Raw genomic sequence first — 16,704 nt, forward strand, 5'->3', positions numbered from 1 at the left:
AAAAAAAAAAAAAAAAAAAAAAACAGGTATGTCACAGAAAACAAACACAAATGGTAAACTAATATATGGAAAGATACTCAATTTCCCAAGTCATCAGGGAAATCCAAATTAAAACCACAATGAGATACCATTTCACACCTCCCAAATTGGCAAAAATTAAAATCCCATAATACAAGAATTGGCAAGGATGTTCAGCAATAGAACATTTGTGTTCTGTGGGTGAGAATGAACATTAAAAAAAAAAAAACAACTTTAGAAAGTAATTTGATAAACCTAGTCAAGTCAAACATGGGAATACCCTGTAACCCCAGCAATTTTACTACTAAGTATATACCTGAGAGCAACCTTTTAATCTTTGGCCAGGACCCACATCAATACATTTTACATCCTGACACACACACAACTGAAACAAAAGTTTCATGAAACTTTTGCAATAACTCTATTTATACTGTGTGCAATAACTCTATACTCCATTTCATTTAGTGTCATCCACTATATAGATTTCATAACTCACTATTGCAGTGGTTCTTAATATTAGATGCACATTAGAATCCCCTGAGGTATTAAAAAAATTAAAAGCAAAACCAAAACTGATGCCCAGGTAAGCTCCTGAAGACTGATTCAATTGGCCTGCGATGGAGCTTGGACACAGATTTATTTAATTAAGCTTCCCAAGAGATTCTAATAAGCAATTAGAATCAAAACGACCTGATGTCTGAAAAGCACTGCCCTAGAAAAATATTTCCACATGTCCACCGAGAGATATGTTCAAAATTACCCATAGCAGCATTGTTCATGAAAATAATCCAAATGTCTACACATAGGAGACCAGGTAAATAAACTGCCATCTATTTATACAGTGTACTAGTGTACAGCAATGAAAATGTGCTACAGCTACATACATCAACATTAGCAGTAAAAAAGAACTACAGCTATATATATCAACATAAATCTCAAAAACATGAGGTTGAGTGAAAATATACATCCTGAAAATATGCATATACTGTAGTATGATTCCATTTATAAAATGTTCCCAAATAGGCAAACCCAAACCATATATTATTTGGGGATATTAAGTCATAAGATTATAATAAAAAGCAAGAAATAAAAAATGCAAAATTCAGGACGGTAGATATTGTCGGGGGAGGAGGAGGAGGAAGAGGAGGGGTAGGATGGGGTGTGGCCGATGGGGACTTCAGGGCATACTGGTAAAATTCTATGTTGGGTGGTGGGTACAAGGGTGTTGATTAAAATATATACATTATGTATATTATACTCTTTTGTGGATGATGTCACCACAAAACTAAAAACTTAAAGCAAAATTCTATTTATGTAAAGTTCTAAAACAGGCTGAACTGATCAAAGGTGAAAAATCAGACAGAACTTTCCCAAAGGTCGGGGAGGAGTAGATTCTTTGGGACACAATGTGAAAGAGTCTTCCAGGGAGATGGAAGTGGTGTATAATATGATAGAAGGATAATGATTATGGCTTACATAGGCCTGTCCATTTGTCAAAACCATAGTTAATTTTCATGCATTTCAATATATGTAATTTTAACCAAAAAAGTAAGTGGAGAAAGAATGATAATTGTTGAAGCTGGGTTACAAAGGTTCATTAGACTGTTACACTTTGTATAGTTTGACATTTTCTATTTTTTAGAGAAAGAAAAAAAGGAATTAGATAAGAAAGGCAAAGCTTTTTTTTTTTAAAGAGCTTGTAAAGTTTTAAGATTAGCACTAAAAAGTTATTAAATCTTGAATATAATAAGCACAAGAAAACAAAAGACTTCAGAAATCACCAAAAAAATTTTAATGGATGTTAATTACAGACCTCAAAAGCTGATAAACCTGAAGGCAATCAGAGCCTTCCCTAGGACCCCCAGGTACCCTCACCCTCCCTTTGTCAGTGGGGGACCTTGAATTAGTTACCACTGGTAAGTATTAATATTTCTAGGAGAAAAGAAAAGAAAGGGGAGTTAATGAAGGAGGGTAAAACTGGAAGATTCTCAGTATGATCAGAGAGAGAGGCATGCTCTGCTACATTTATGTAAATGCGTGTTCAATTTGCTCACAAACCCCACCACCCTACCATTTACCCAAAGTGCGGGACTGTCCACACTTTCTCCTTCAGTTAGTGCTCTTCTCTTCCCCTTTCCAAGGCTGTCCCCAAGTACATGCTGTTATCCTATCTTGAGCAGTCTCCTACCCCAGTTTTGCATTCTGCTCTCCATAGGCAAGTAATATCAATCTTTTGATCAATTTCTTCTGGTACTAACCACCATAAATTTTTTTCTAACCTCCGCAATTATAAATACTGTGTTTACACAGCCATTTTTAGGTTTTCTTACTTTAAATACACTGATTTACAACTACGGAAGATTACAGTTTAGTGCTCTCCAACACATCCACTTTTTCTGCCTTCTTCCTACGCATATTTTTTGGTTCATTTCCTGATTTCCCCCTTTATCTTTTATTTAATCCAGTCTAAGTAGATACACTTTTCATTCTCAAACATGTGAAATACACATGCTACCACTTCTGTTAAATAAACTTAAAAAACATATTTTCATGAGGCTTTTCAGAAACCTCATTTCATGAGGTTTCAGTTACAACCTCATATGAAATCTTAAAAATAAGAGGAAAATTAGAAATAAGAGATATACACTAAAATGAACAGTTTTTCAACTGCTCAATGATTATTATATCCTGCTGGCATATCTAAATTCTCTAAGACTTGAGTCTCTATTAATATTAACTATATTACCTCATTCAAATTTTCATTGATTATGTATTTTCAACTCTCAAATTAAATGTGTATTTATTATTATATACAAAGCACTGTTTTCGTCCACTAGGGTTTACCTCTCCATGTAAACTTAGACATATATAAGTGGAAAAATATCTTTACCTCTACTTATATCTATTACTAGCTGTCAGAGCCATACTGTCATGCTTAATATAATAAAACAAACTAATCCCTAACTTTTATTCTAAAATCCATTACAGTCCATAATCCCTTATCCAATTCTAAAATCCATAAAGCTCTGAAAACCAAAAGTTCTTTCTTTAGGTTTGGCACCAAAACAAATTTAATGAATTCAACTTACGTGAGACTATTTATAGTCTTTATTCTACTTTGGGTGACTAGACCAGTGGTTCTTAACTGGAGGCAATTTTGCCCCACAGGGGAATTTGGCAATGTCTGGAGACATTTTCAGTTGTCACAACTGGGTAGGAGGTGCTACTTACTAACATCTAGCAGGTAAAAGCTAGAAATGGTGCTTAACATCCTATAGTGCACAAGACAGAGCCCTGCAACAAGGCATTATTTGGCCCCCAAATGTCTATCTTACTGAGGATGAGTAACACTGGACTAGACTCTTGTTTATGGAAGATCCATTTATGTGTTGACTACTGAGTGTTGCCTCAGATGAATCTGAGGGTATTATAGAATACATGATAAAAAGACAGCATTACTACTACTCAAAAGTCAGAAAAACTCTTAATTCCAAGCCACAGTTGGCTCCTGAGATTTCAGACAGGAGACTGTAGACTTTATATTTCCATTCTTCTAATAGCAAGTCTTTCTCAAATATCACGAATCTCATTAGTTAGGAAGCCATGAACTGTGGTCGACGCCTCAGAAAATGAAGGAGGGGAGTACAGAAATTCACTGGACATAACAAATAGAATGAGCAACAACTTTCGTTTTATTCTTTTCCATTACAGTTTAAAATAAACTAGCCTTCCTATTTTTTTCTTTTTTTGACTGCACCGCGTGGCTTGCGGGATCTTAGTTCCCGCCAGGGATTGAATCCGCACCCTCAGCAGTGAAAGCACAGAGTCCTAACCACTGGACCACCAGGGAATTTCCAAACTAGCCTTTCTAATAGTGCCTATATACCACCATCAATTGTATGTTTACTGTTCTCACTATAAAAGATTATCAGCTTATTATACTTTAATTAAAAAGATATCAAAACCAATAACATAAAATAATAACTGTGACTCTTGAAATCACAGTAGCTATTTACCTTTCTCTGTGCTTGAGAATATAGAGATGATTTTATTCCTGGGCTTTTTTTCCTCTGGAACAGAGGGCAAAGGTTTTAAACTGTGATTGGCTGACAAAGGGTCTTTGCCTCCAGTGCTAAAAATGGTACTGCTCATTCGCACAGGGGGTGCTGGAGGCTTGTCTTCCAGTTCTCCGTTATCAGACATGATTCAGAATTATGATATGGCCTGAAACAGAAAGGCAAAAACATACAGTTAACAACAAGGTAAAAAATAGTATGGACAGGCACAAAACAGTACTAATTACCTCCCCAACTTCAAATTAGAAAATGTTACCCATTTAAAGCTGTAAAACTTAAGAGATGAAATTAGTTGCAATATAGGCAATCTCCCCTAACAAAGTTGGTAAATGGCTAGCTGAGGGAACCTTTGAAAAGTCATATCTCATTAAGAGGACTATGATAGTTTTGGGGAAGCAAGATGACACTAACATATCAGAGTATATCCACCTATTCACTGGTTCCAAGAGTAAATGTTCCAATGAACAGACAACACAGAGTCTTAAAAAAATAATAATTTGAAGAGGAAGACTATGCCCTGACCAGCCAATAATAGTATATGTGTCTCTGACAGGTCTACTTCTAGAGCAGAGATAGGATGCTTGCTACTAAAAATATCAACCAATAGCCTCCAAACTGATTCCATGCTTGCTAGCTTTGTCATTACAACTTAACCTCAATATAAACTTTCGTAAAGGATAGGAACGTGCCACTGATACAATATTTGGTTTCTCTGAAAATCTGACCATCTAACTACATACGTTAGTCCCTTCAAGTCTGAGAACACTGACAAAAGTAAATCCAGAGTTTGGCCAAATCCCAAGGTTCTGTCATCCTGTGATGCCCTGTCCAGGCTGTCAAGTTACCCTCCTTATCCACATGGCTAATTCAGCAGAAATGTCAACCTTGTTTACATATATGTATACACATCTATTTTACGTCTTTAAAAAAAAGTAGATTACACACATTTAAAATCAGCAGTGAAGGAGAGGGGATGCCTAACTTATAGATGAGCTCTGATACAAAAGTATATATGTTAGGAAATAATACCTCACTAAACAAGATTTTGATTGATAATTAGATCCTGATTTGATTATAACATTATTTAATATATGTAAGTGAACAAAACTTTGTATATGTACAATGAAAAGAATGCAACTGTTTTTAGATAAAATTAATAATAATTTAAAAGATTTTTATTTAGTCTGAATGCTAGTATCTGAAGAATAGTAGGTATAATTTGAAAAGAACTGAGGGATGAAGAATTATACCTAATTCCATGCCAAATCTTACAGCTTTTGTTTCCCTTGATAGAGGTATGTCAAAGCACTACTGTATAATTTATATGTCATATGACAGTTATTTTTCAGCCTACAAGAGGAAGAATGAAAGGTAAAGGGAAAAATAAACATTTCTGGAGGTAACGAGCTGGAGAAGAGAGAAAGAAAAGATTTATAACTGTGTATGAGAAAGACTGCCTGAAGTGAAATTAAACTACTGGTGCTCAAAGGAAGAAATGGGGGTAGGATCTAAGAAGGTGGTGTGAACAACATACAGTCAGATGATTCTTCCAAACCAGCTGGTCACATCATGTGGATTACTTGATGAATTGATAAAATCAAGACAGATATTTAGCTTTTATGTGACCAAACATTAAGGCAAAACAGATTAACCCTAGAGTAGCTCACTTTTATCTTAATCAGTTACAATATAGAAACCACACGTTTAGATTTTGATTACACTGTGAATTGCTCCTATTTAAAAATCAGGGTAACAAAATTCCAAAATACATTTGCATGCATTTACAGAAGGAAATGCACCAAAACATTAACAGTGGTTATCTGTGATTAATAAGTAATTTTTAAACTTGATTATAATCAGCATAGCTGTGGTTAAAAAAAGATCAATATAAAACAGGGCACAATAATTATTTAGTGTAAACTGCTACAAATTCTATCCTTAAGGCTGGCTCATAAATGGAACATAACTAGAAATTGGCAGTGCACCTTCAGCTGCATGTTGTCCAGTACTGGGTTGTGGAATCAGATTGCTTTGGTTGGAATCCTAGTTCCATCATTTACTTAAGTGTGTGACCTCAGGACTAAACTGTGCCTCAGAGTTTCTTAGAGAGATGGCTGGTTCTAGGCTGGACAGGGAAAATACAAGATGAGTCTATAGTGTCTTATAGTGTCAGAAGATAAGGAAGTACTTATAAAGGATGAGGGCATGTCAAAAGGACACAGGAAAGAGTTCCCAAAAGCCAATACTGGAATGATTTGAGCAATAAAATTAATAAAGTAGTATATAATCCAAAGTATAAAATAAGGATACATAATTCATATCGATACAAAAAAAACTGAATAAATAAAATGGGGTGGGGGGACAAATCTTCCTTACAAAAGAATTCCAAATAATATATATGTAGATACATTCCCTTCTAGGAGTGGGAACTTAACTTCCCTCCCCATTTGACTGTAGGCTAGACTTCGTGACTCATTTCCAAAGAAAAGAGTATGGAAAGGGGAAAATAACACCACAATGGAAAAATCTGGCATTAACCAAGTGATCAAGGTTAACATCACTAGTGATAAGTCACAATGACATCATTAATCTCCTGACGTAATGTGATGAGGAGCACAATCCACCTCTGTGGTATTCTTCCCCAAGCCCATATCTAGTCATGGGGGGAAAAATCAGATAAATCCAAACTGAGGGACATCCTACAAAATTCCTGACCAACACTTCTCAAAACCGTCAAGGACATGAAAAACAAAGACGGATTGAGAAATTATTATAGCACAGAGGAGGCTAAGGAGACATGACAATGTGGTATCCTGGAATTGAAAAAAAGACATTAGTGGAAAAACAGGTGAAATCCAAATAAAATCTAGAATTTAGTTAATAATAATGTACTAGTGTTGGCGTCTTTGCTTTGAGATACATTTTATGGTTTATGTAATGTTAATATTAGGGGAAGATGGGTGATAGTTATACAGGAAATCTACTATCTTTGTAACTTCTCTGTAAGTCTAAAATTATTCAAAAATAAGAACTCTAGGGGCTTCCCTGGTGGCGCAGTGGTTGAGAGTCCGCCTGCCGATGCAGGGGACACGGGTTCGTGCCCCGGTCCGGAAAGATCCCACATGCTGTGGAGAGGCCGGGCCCGTGAGCCACGGCCGCTGAGCCTGCGAGTCCGGAGCCTGTGCTCCACAACGGGAGAGGCCACACAGTGAGAGGCCCGCGTACGCAAAAAAAAAAAAACAACTCTATTAAAAAAGGAATAAATTCCTCAAAAAGTTAAATATAGAGTAACCTACCATATGACCTAGCAACTTCACTTCCAGTATATGCCTAAGAGAATTGAAAACACATGTCCGCACAAAAACTTGCATATGAATGTTCACAGCAGCATTATTTGTGATAGCCGAAAGAGGAAAACAACCAAAATATCAACGGATGAACAGACAAAATATGCCATATCTATACAATGGAATACTGTTTGGCCACAAAAAGGAGTCAAGTATTGATACATGCTACAACATGAAATAAACCTTGAAAACATAAGTGAAAAAAGCCTGACACAAAAAGACCACAAATTATAAGATTCCCATTTACATGAAATGTCTAGAACAGGCAAATCCACAGAGACAGAGAGTAGATTAGTGGTTGCTAGACAGTGAGGGGAATGGGATGTGACTTTGGGGGAATGAAAATATTCTGGAATTAGACATTGGTAACAGTTGCACAACCGTGTGAATATATTAAAACCACTGAACTGTACGCTTTAAAATGGTAAATTTCAGCTATGTGAATTACATCTCAATTTAAAATAGGAATTAATAATATTTACCTCATAAAGATTAAATGAGTTAATAATTGAAGGCTGCTACAATTACTATCATGATATTATTATTTATAAGATTCTATGCTAGAAGTTGGAGAAAAGAAAAGAGGACTTAATTCTTCTCCAAGAGTTCATAATCTCCTGGGAAAGACCAGCACATACATATTTAAGTTAGGTTATGCCCTTTATCAACATTTGTTCTCAACACATGCACATTAAAAGCCACTTTGTTTCTTCAAAGCAGCAGTTCTCAAAACATTTTGGCCTCACGACCACTTCACACTCTTAAAAATTACTGAGGATCTCAATTTTTGTTTATGTGCGTTCTACCTATATTCACTATAAGAAATTAAAATAAGTTACTTTTTACTTCATTAAACCCATTACATTACAATGTTATTCATAAATAACATTTTTATGAAAAATAACATTTTCCAAAAACAGAATATAGTGACAAGAGTGGCATTAGTTTACTTTTCTGCAAATCTTTTAAATGTCTGGCTTAGTAGAAGACAGTTAGATTCTCATATCTGCTTCTGCATTCAATTTATTGTGTTATGTTTTGGTTGAAGTATATGAAGAAAATCTGGTCTTACACAGATATGTAGCTGGAAAAGGGAGTATTTTAATAGCTTTCAGATAATTGTGGATATTCTTCTTTGATACTACACCAAACTCAACCTTCATAAGGTTAGCTATGGACTCTGAAACCACAGCAATAAATTTTTTGTACTCTGTTACATTAAAGCCATTGAATTCTCTTGCACTTTGAATGGATCTTTTACCCATGAATGAATTTTGTAATGTCATGAATTGATTATCTGGAAAGTATTGGCTCACTCAATTATTAAGATATTCCAATGTTGACACTTCATTATACAATAAAAATAAAATCACATTCATTAATATCACCACTGATCTCATCAGAAAAGTCTAGGTATTGGGAACCTGTCAAACTCAAGAAAGTGAATACAAGTTTTCTAAAACTCTAATTTTCATTTGAAAATTTAAATTTTATCAATTAACAACAAATTCCGTCACTTCATTCATTTTCGAGAAAATGTCTGCCAAATACCTAAGTCTGAACAACCAGAGTTGTTCAGTGGGCCAGTCGTTCTTTCAAATAAAAATGGTGTTCCAGGAAATGGGGCCTTTTTAAGCTCAATCATATAAGTGGTTTTCTGTAAGACAACCATTTCATACTTCATAAGTACCTTATGAGTACTTCCCATTTTGCTATACAAAATAAAAGTAAACTCAAAAGTAGAGATATAATAAGATTAGTAATTTTACTGTTTCAAGTACATTCTTAGGTGAAACTGGCTTAAAAAAAAAAAACTACAAGCACATAGCTATTGCCTTGAATGAGTTGTATTAAAGTACAGTCAGTTTTACCCACCACTGCTTTTGCATCATCAATGCAAATGTCAACACAGTGTAAAAAGGCAAAGAACACCTTAGTATTATTATGAAAAACAGGTTTTGACTCACGGACCCCAAGCGTACCACAGACCACTCTTTGAGAACTGCTGCTTTAGAGTTTACCCCAGCTCCATACTTCACCCTCATAGTCCCAATTCTTTCTGATGTGCTACTAGGCAGCAGAAGACCCATATTTATTTCCTCCTATACTCTACAGAACACATTTTTGACATAGGAAAAGGTAAAAGGTAATCAATGGCTAGATTTCCAAGCTGGGGCACAAAAACCTAATCAAATCTTGAAAATGGTTCAAAATCTATACATATGTCATAATAATTACTACAGTGTTTTTTGTAACAAAACCCAGAAAGATGTCAGCCAGAGAGACTGTCATTTATATGAAAAATACCACCACCAAATTCTAAAGCAAACAACACTAACAAGGCAACTCTCAGAACACAGCCTTTCCTTATACTCTGGTTATTCAAAACAATTTCTTTACTGCTTTATTTTAATATACTGTGCAGTAATTTTTAAAGTTTTCTGCACAAATTCAGTCCAATAAAACTAAAGAGGAGCTAATACGTTATTTGTTTCAGAACTTTCTTCTTCATCCACATTACAAAGTTAAATCAGCTATGTCTCAAGGAAATCCCAATTAACACGACGTACCCTATTAGGCAACACATGTCTGAACAAAATCTAAATTTTATAGGTCACAGATGTCCCTAATGAAATTACTCAAAATGACAAATATGACAGCAATAATTCTAAGTAATATGCCTCATAAGTGATTAGATGGTAGTAAATAAAAGCATGACCCTTGATAAAACATTGATGACTCTGCCACTAGCTAAGCTGAGGACCTGATCCCTTCATCTCATGATTTCTCTAATGAATCTGTCTTCAGCTGCTATTCAGAGGAAGAGGTTAGAAGAAGCCCTAACTAGCTTCCCAAAGAGTTTCTATACATTCAGCTTTTGTTTAGAGAAAGAAGTTAAAATTGGTTGACTAAAAATAACACATGATAACACTCTCCCTGGCTATATGTTCCTCAGCAGCTACTGCCATTTAGGGCCATTTACTACCAAATCAATCTGATCTCACACGAGTGCACATAAATACTATACTTCATGTTCCCCAAATATACCAAAGACTTTCCTGGCCTAAATCATCTTTGGGTATACATTTCTCCATTCTTAAATTTTCTTTATCCTTTTCTCTACCCAACCAAATGCTCAGTAAAAATTATTTCCTATGGAAGGTCATGCCTGTCTGTCCCTGTTCAAAAAGACCCCTCACATCCTCTGAATGCAAGTTAGACAGGAATATAAATCCAGAGAGTATTGAAGTTGGAATGGAATTCATTTGGTCCATCTTCCTTATTTTATTTGTGAAGAATCTGACTCACCAAAATGTAAGCAGTTTGCCTGAAGTCACACAAATCTAATTATTAACAGAACTAAGACCAGAATCCAAGTTTACTAACAACCCTTCATCTCATATTTTTCTAATTATATTAACATATCAGACCATTCTTTGGCAATGAATTACAACTGTGCATCATTAATTATTATTTTAAGTGTGTTCCTGCCCAAGACTTCAAGCAATTCAAAAGCAGGGATTATACAGTCTCTTCAATAAGTGGTGCTGGGAAAACTGGACAGCTACATGTAAAAGAATGAAATTTAAACTGGACAGCTACATGTAAAAGAATGAAATTAGAACATTCTCAAACACCATACACAAAAATAAACTCAAAATGGATTAAAGACTTAAATGTAAGAACGGACACTATAAAACTCTAAGAGGAAAACATAGGCAGAACACTCTTTGACATAAATCACAGCAAGATCTTTTCTGACCCACCTCACCTCCTAGAATAATGAAAATAAAAGCAAAAATAAACAAATGGGACCTAATTAAATTTAAAAGCTTTTGCACAGCAAAGGAAACCATAAACAAAACAAAAAGACAACCTACAGATGGGAGAAAATATTTGGAAATGATGCAACTGACAAGGGCTTCATCTCCTAAATGTATAAACAGCCCATGCAGCTCAATATAAAAACAAACAACCCAATCAAAAAATGGGCAGAGGAATTCCCTGGCAGTCCTGTGGTTAGGACTCTGCACTTCCATTGCAGGGGGCACAGGTTTGATCCCTGGTTGGGGAACTAATATCCTGCAAGCCGCATGGCACTGCCAAAAGAAAAAGAAAAAAAAAAGGCAGATCTAAATAGACAGTTCTCCAAAGAAGATGTACAGATGATCAAGAGGCACATGAAAAGATGCTCAAGGGACTTCCCTGGTGGTCCAGTGGCTAAGACTCCAAGCTCCCAATGCAGGGGGCCCGGGTTCTATCCCAGTTTGGGGAACTAGATCCCACATGCCTCAACTAAAGATCCCACAAGTGGCAACGAAGATCCCATGTGCCTCAAATAAGACCCAATGCAGTCAAATAAATAAATAAATATTAAAAAAGAAAAAAAGATGCTCAACATGGCTAATTATTAGAAAAATGCAAATCAAAATTACAATGAAATATCACCTCACACCAATCAGAATGGCCATGATCAAAAAGCCTACAAGCAATAAGTGCTGGAGACGGTGTGGAGAAAAGGGAACCCTCATACACTGTTGGTGGGAATGTAAATGGTACAGCCAGTATGGAGAACAGTATGGAGGTCCCTTAAAAAACTAAAAATAGAACTACCATATGATCCAGCAATCCCACTCCTGGGCATATATCTGGAGAAAACCATGGTTCAAAAGGATACATATACCCCAATGTTCATTGCAGCACTGTTTACTATGGCCAAGAAAGGGAAGCAACCTAAATGTCCATCAACAGATGAATAAAGAAAATGTGGTACATGTATACAATGGAATATTACTCATTGAAAGGAATGAAATAATGCCATTTGCAGCAACATGGGTGGACCTGGAGATTATCATTACTAAGTGAAGTAAGTCAGACAGAGAAAGACAAATATTATATGATATCACTTATATTTGAATCTAAAAAATAATATAAATGAACTTTTTTACAAAACAGAAACAGACTCACAGAAATAGAAAACAAACTTATGGTTACCAATGGGGACAGTGGGGAAGAGGGATAAATTAAGAGTTTAGGATTAACATATACACACTACTATATAAAAATAGATAATGAACAAAGATCTAATGTATAGCACAGGGAACTTTACTCAATAGTCTGTAATAACTCATATGGTTAAAGAATCTGAAAAAGAATGGATATATCTATACATATAACTGTATCACTTTGCTATATACCTGAAATTAACACAACACTGTAAATCAACTACACTCCAATATAAAATAAAACTTTTTTTAAAAAGCAGGGATTATACTACTACTGCTGCTGCTACTACTACTATTATACCATATTACTATTTCCTTTAACACAAATCCTTCCAGGTATCAGACAATAATGTTTACTGACTTACAGTAGTACACTCTGTCCCCAGATGAAATACTGTTTTTCCTCAACTTTCTTTTATCAAACAGCATTTCACTAGATAACATATAAACTACCCTATATTAACAAAAATATCTTTGGAAAGATTTATACTTTTCCCCTAATAGCCAATTCATAGTCTTAGTCTTCAGCTTTTCCATAAGGCAGTGTATTTTTTTCTTTATTGCTTCTACTGACAGTGTCAAATGGCTAAGAAGCACCAAGTGAAGATGTGATAAGGTTCTTTACATCTTATATTTTAGGCAAAACAACAAAGAATATAAAAACAATTCATTATAAAATACTGATTTACCAATGTTTTGCTCCACCATTACACAAAAATGTTTTATAAAAAAGGGCAAAATGATAAGGAATGACTCTCTCCAAATCCTTTCACTTTTTGCTACTTTTCAGTGAAAAACAAGTAGGCGAAACAAAAAGCATGCCCAAAACACACTGTACTCTTCTAACAGGACCATTGTTTAATTGTGACACAACTCAAAGACAAACAATTCCTCAATTGTCTACTGAAGGAGATGAGGGGAAGCTAAATACACAACAGAAATGAAAAAAGGAGTGGTGTCTGGAACCAGTCAGTCCAACTAGGGGAAATTACTAAATTTATTATAATTCACTCAGACCACCTATGGTACTCCAAGTACAAACCACATACTACTGAAAAACATGATTTTAAAAGCACAATTTTGCTTTATATTTTTAACTTACATTTTATATAAATACCAAACAAACCTTAATTTTTTAGTACCTTATGAATATAGTAATACAATACTATAAGACATCAAACAATCTCTCAATAAGCTCTAAGAGTCCCAACATCACTGACCCTGAGTCTCTCCAAAAAAGCCTCAAATGCCTTTGAGAGCAAAAGCATTAATGAAAATATCCCAAATCACCTTAAGTGGATGGACAACACACACTATGAAAGGAAAGTTCACAAATCAGTAAGAAAGGAGTGTTTTCATTTGGTGGCAATGGCGTAACATCAGGTCTATCAGTAGCAAAGCCTATCAGTAGCAAAGTCTATCAATAGCAAAGTAGAAAACAACTGGGGCACTGGTAAAGAATAAAGGAAAATAAAAAGAAACTTTGCTTCAAACTCAAATAAAGGATTGGATAATGTAACAAATCTTTAAATATGCATGGATAAGCTAGTTAAGATGAAAGGGATGTTTCCATATGGTGCAAAGCAAAGTGAAATCAGGAACAAGAGAGTAAGCAATTTACTAATCCAGGTATTCTCAAGGGACTTCTGACTAAAGTTCTACTATGATGGCTGCCACAGGGGACAAGTGATAAAACCCAGAGTATGCCAAAGTTGGAGTCCCTCCCACAGAAGGCTAGCTATAATCTATATAAGAGTAAATCAGGAATAAATCCCTTTGCACAGAAGGGGATGAGAAAACCTTAAGCATTTTGAGCCCAGTAATAACAACAGAAGTACAGGCAATGGGGAATCCCTGAGAAATCCTAACAACAAAATGCACGCTTGTGGTCTGAATTCATGCCACCCATGAGGTCCCCCCACATCCCAAACAGGTTTAATTGAATGTGGCCGTGTTGGTAGCACTCCCTAGTGAATGACAGAATCAAATACAGAGCCTCCTTGGGAGAAAACAACTTCAACACAGGTCTCAAAAAATACCCAAAGATCAAATTCTAACGAAAAGGAGCAGCTCATAGGGAAAATTCAAAAAACAAACAACACACTGTGACTGAGAACTAACCAAAACAGACTGGTGAAACAGATGTGAAATAATCTGACACAGAACATGTACAAGAAGCTCAAATATAAAAGCAGAAAAAAAGCAAATGTGAAAAACAACCATACAGAACTTTCAGTAAGAAAAAACATAATACCTGAAAATTAAAAATTGACATTTGAAGTAAAGAGCAGCATGGACTCAGTAGAAGAGACAGTTAGTGAACTGGAAGATATATACGAAGAAAGTACCTAGAATGCAGCACAAAAGACAAAGAGATAGAAAATATAAAAGAAAAGTAAAATGAGTAGGCTAGATGATCTAAGATACATCTATTTGGAGTTCCAGAAGGAGATGACAGAATGAATGAGGGACTCACTCACCAGATAAATTCGGGGTGAGGAATTTCTAAGGCCGATGAAGGACACAAATCTGCAAGTTGAAGAAACCTAATGAATCAAAAGCAGGATAAAATGTAATCTATGCACATCAAAGTGAAGACAAAACATAGTGAAATTAAGATAAAGTTCTTAATATCAGTCAAAGGAGAAAAAAGGATAAACCTCACAGAAGTGGCAGTGGGACTGTCAGCTTACTTTTTGATAATAGCAATGAAAGCAACAAGACATTGGAATATCTTCAATGTACTGAGAGAAAAAGCTGCCAACACAAACTGCAGACTTAACAAAACTATCTTTCAAGAATATGGTTAAAATAAATACATTTTGAGAGAAAGAAAATTTCCAAAAGATTGGAATCACTATATACTTTTAACCAAAATCAATTAAGTTGGAAATCAATAACAAAAAGGTAACTAGGAAAAAACTCCATGAGTTTGTAAATATAAAACACCTCTTAAAAACTTATGGTTAAAAAAAAAAGATATCATAATGGAAATGAGAAAATACTTAGAACTGAATGAGAATGAAAAACTATGTATCAAAATTTGCAGGATTAGGATAAACAACATGTGGTGTATATATACTGTAGAGTATTATTTACCTTTAAAAAGAGATGAAATTTGATACATGCTCTAACAAGGATGAACTATGAAAACATTAAGTAAAATAAGCCAGACAAAAGGACAAATACTGTATAATTTCACATATATGAGGTATCCAGAGTGGTCAAATTCAATAGAGACATAAAGTAGAATAGAGGTCACCAGGACCTGGGGTGGGGGGTTTGTGAAATAGGGAGTTATTGTTTAATTGGTAGAGTTTGTATTGGGGATGATGAAAAAGTGTTGGAAATGGATAATGGTAAGAGTTGCTAAACACTGTGAGTGTACTTAATGCCAATGAACTACACACCTAAAAGAATGGTAAATTTTATGTTATGTATATTTTACCGCACACACAAAACCACCTTGCAAGATGTGATTAAAGCACTTAATGACACCTACAGTTCTGAATTTTTACTTTAAAAAAGAACCAAAAATTAATGATTTAAGCATCCAACCTAAGAAGCAAAACAAAAAACAAAAAGAAACAAAAATAGCAAAATAAACCCAAAGAAAGTAGGAAGAAAAATAATAATTTAAGATAAAAGCAGAAACTGCTGAATGTAAGGCTATCATACAATAGAGAAGATCAATAAAGCTAAAAAATTGAGTCTTAGACCAAACTAATGATACCTCTGGCAAAATTAACCAAGGAACAAAGAAATCACAAATAAACACTAACAGGAATGAAAAGGGGTTCTATCAGTAGTGAGCAGAGGTCACTAATACCAATATTCTGCAATGTGCCAACAAGTCTTCACAACTCTTGAACATTCCACCATGCTCTGATTTATAATTAAAAAGACATATATATAAAATTACCCGAACCTAGAGCACAGTTCTATGTTATACATAAAAGATACTCTTTACACAGTTTTAACACACACTGAATTTTCCAGGTATGTAACCACTATGAAATCAAGAAGAGCTTACACTTTGTTTTGCTCAGTTTTACCAAGAAGTTTATTCATCATTTGGAATATCATGTCACTGAAAGTAATGCACTCATGCTTGCTGAATCATCAAAGCAGTACACCTGAATGAGATTGCACTGTGACTGAACCTATGAGTATTAGATACAGGCCTATGATCACTTTATACTTTTAAAGTTGTTGTGATCAAGTATTTACAAATGGAAATATTATTTTATTAAAGTT

General features: G+C 34.9%; 1 protein-coding gene across 1 annotated transcript in view; it reads right to left on the reverse strand.

The window, feature by feature from the left end:
- PAK2 (p21 (RAC1) activated kinase 2) overlaps nucleotides 1–16,704 on the reverse strand; it is a 76,199-nt gene that overhangs the window by 34,239 nt on the left and 25,256 nt on the right. The window contains exon 2 of the mRNA XM_007465864.1: nucleotides 4,035–4,242. Coding sequence (XP_007465926.1) covers nucleotides 4,035–4,221 — 187 coding nt within the window. The 5' untranslated portion in view covers nucleotides 4,222–4,242. The remainder of the gene's footprint in view (nucleotides 1–4,034; nucleotides 4,243–16,704) is intronic.

This window comes from Lipotes vexillifer, unplaced genomic scaffold (genome assembly GCF_000442215.2).
Source record: "Lipotes vexillifer unplaced genomic scaffold, Lipotes_vexillifer_v1.1 scaffold853, whole genome shotgun sequence".
Classification (NCBI taxonomy): domain Eukaryota; kingdom Metazoa; phylum Chordata; class Mammalia; order Artiodactyla; family Lipotidae; genus Lipotes; species Lipotes vexillifer.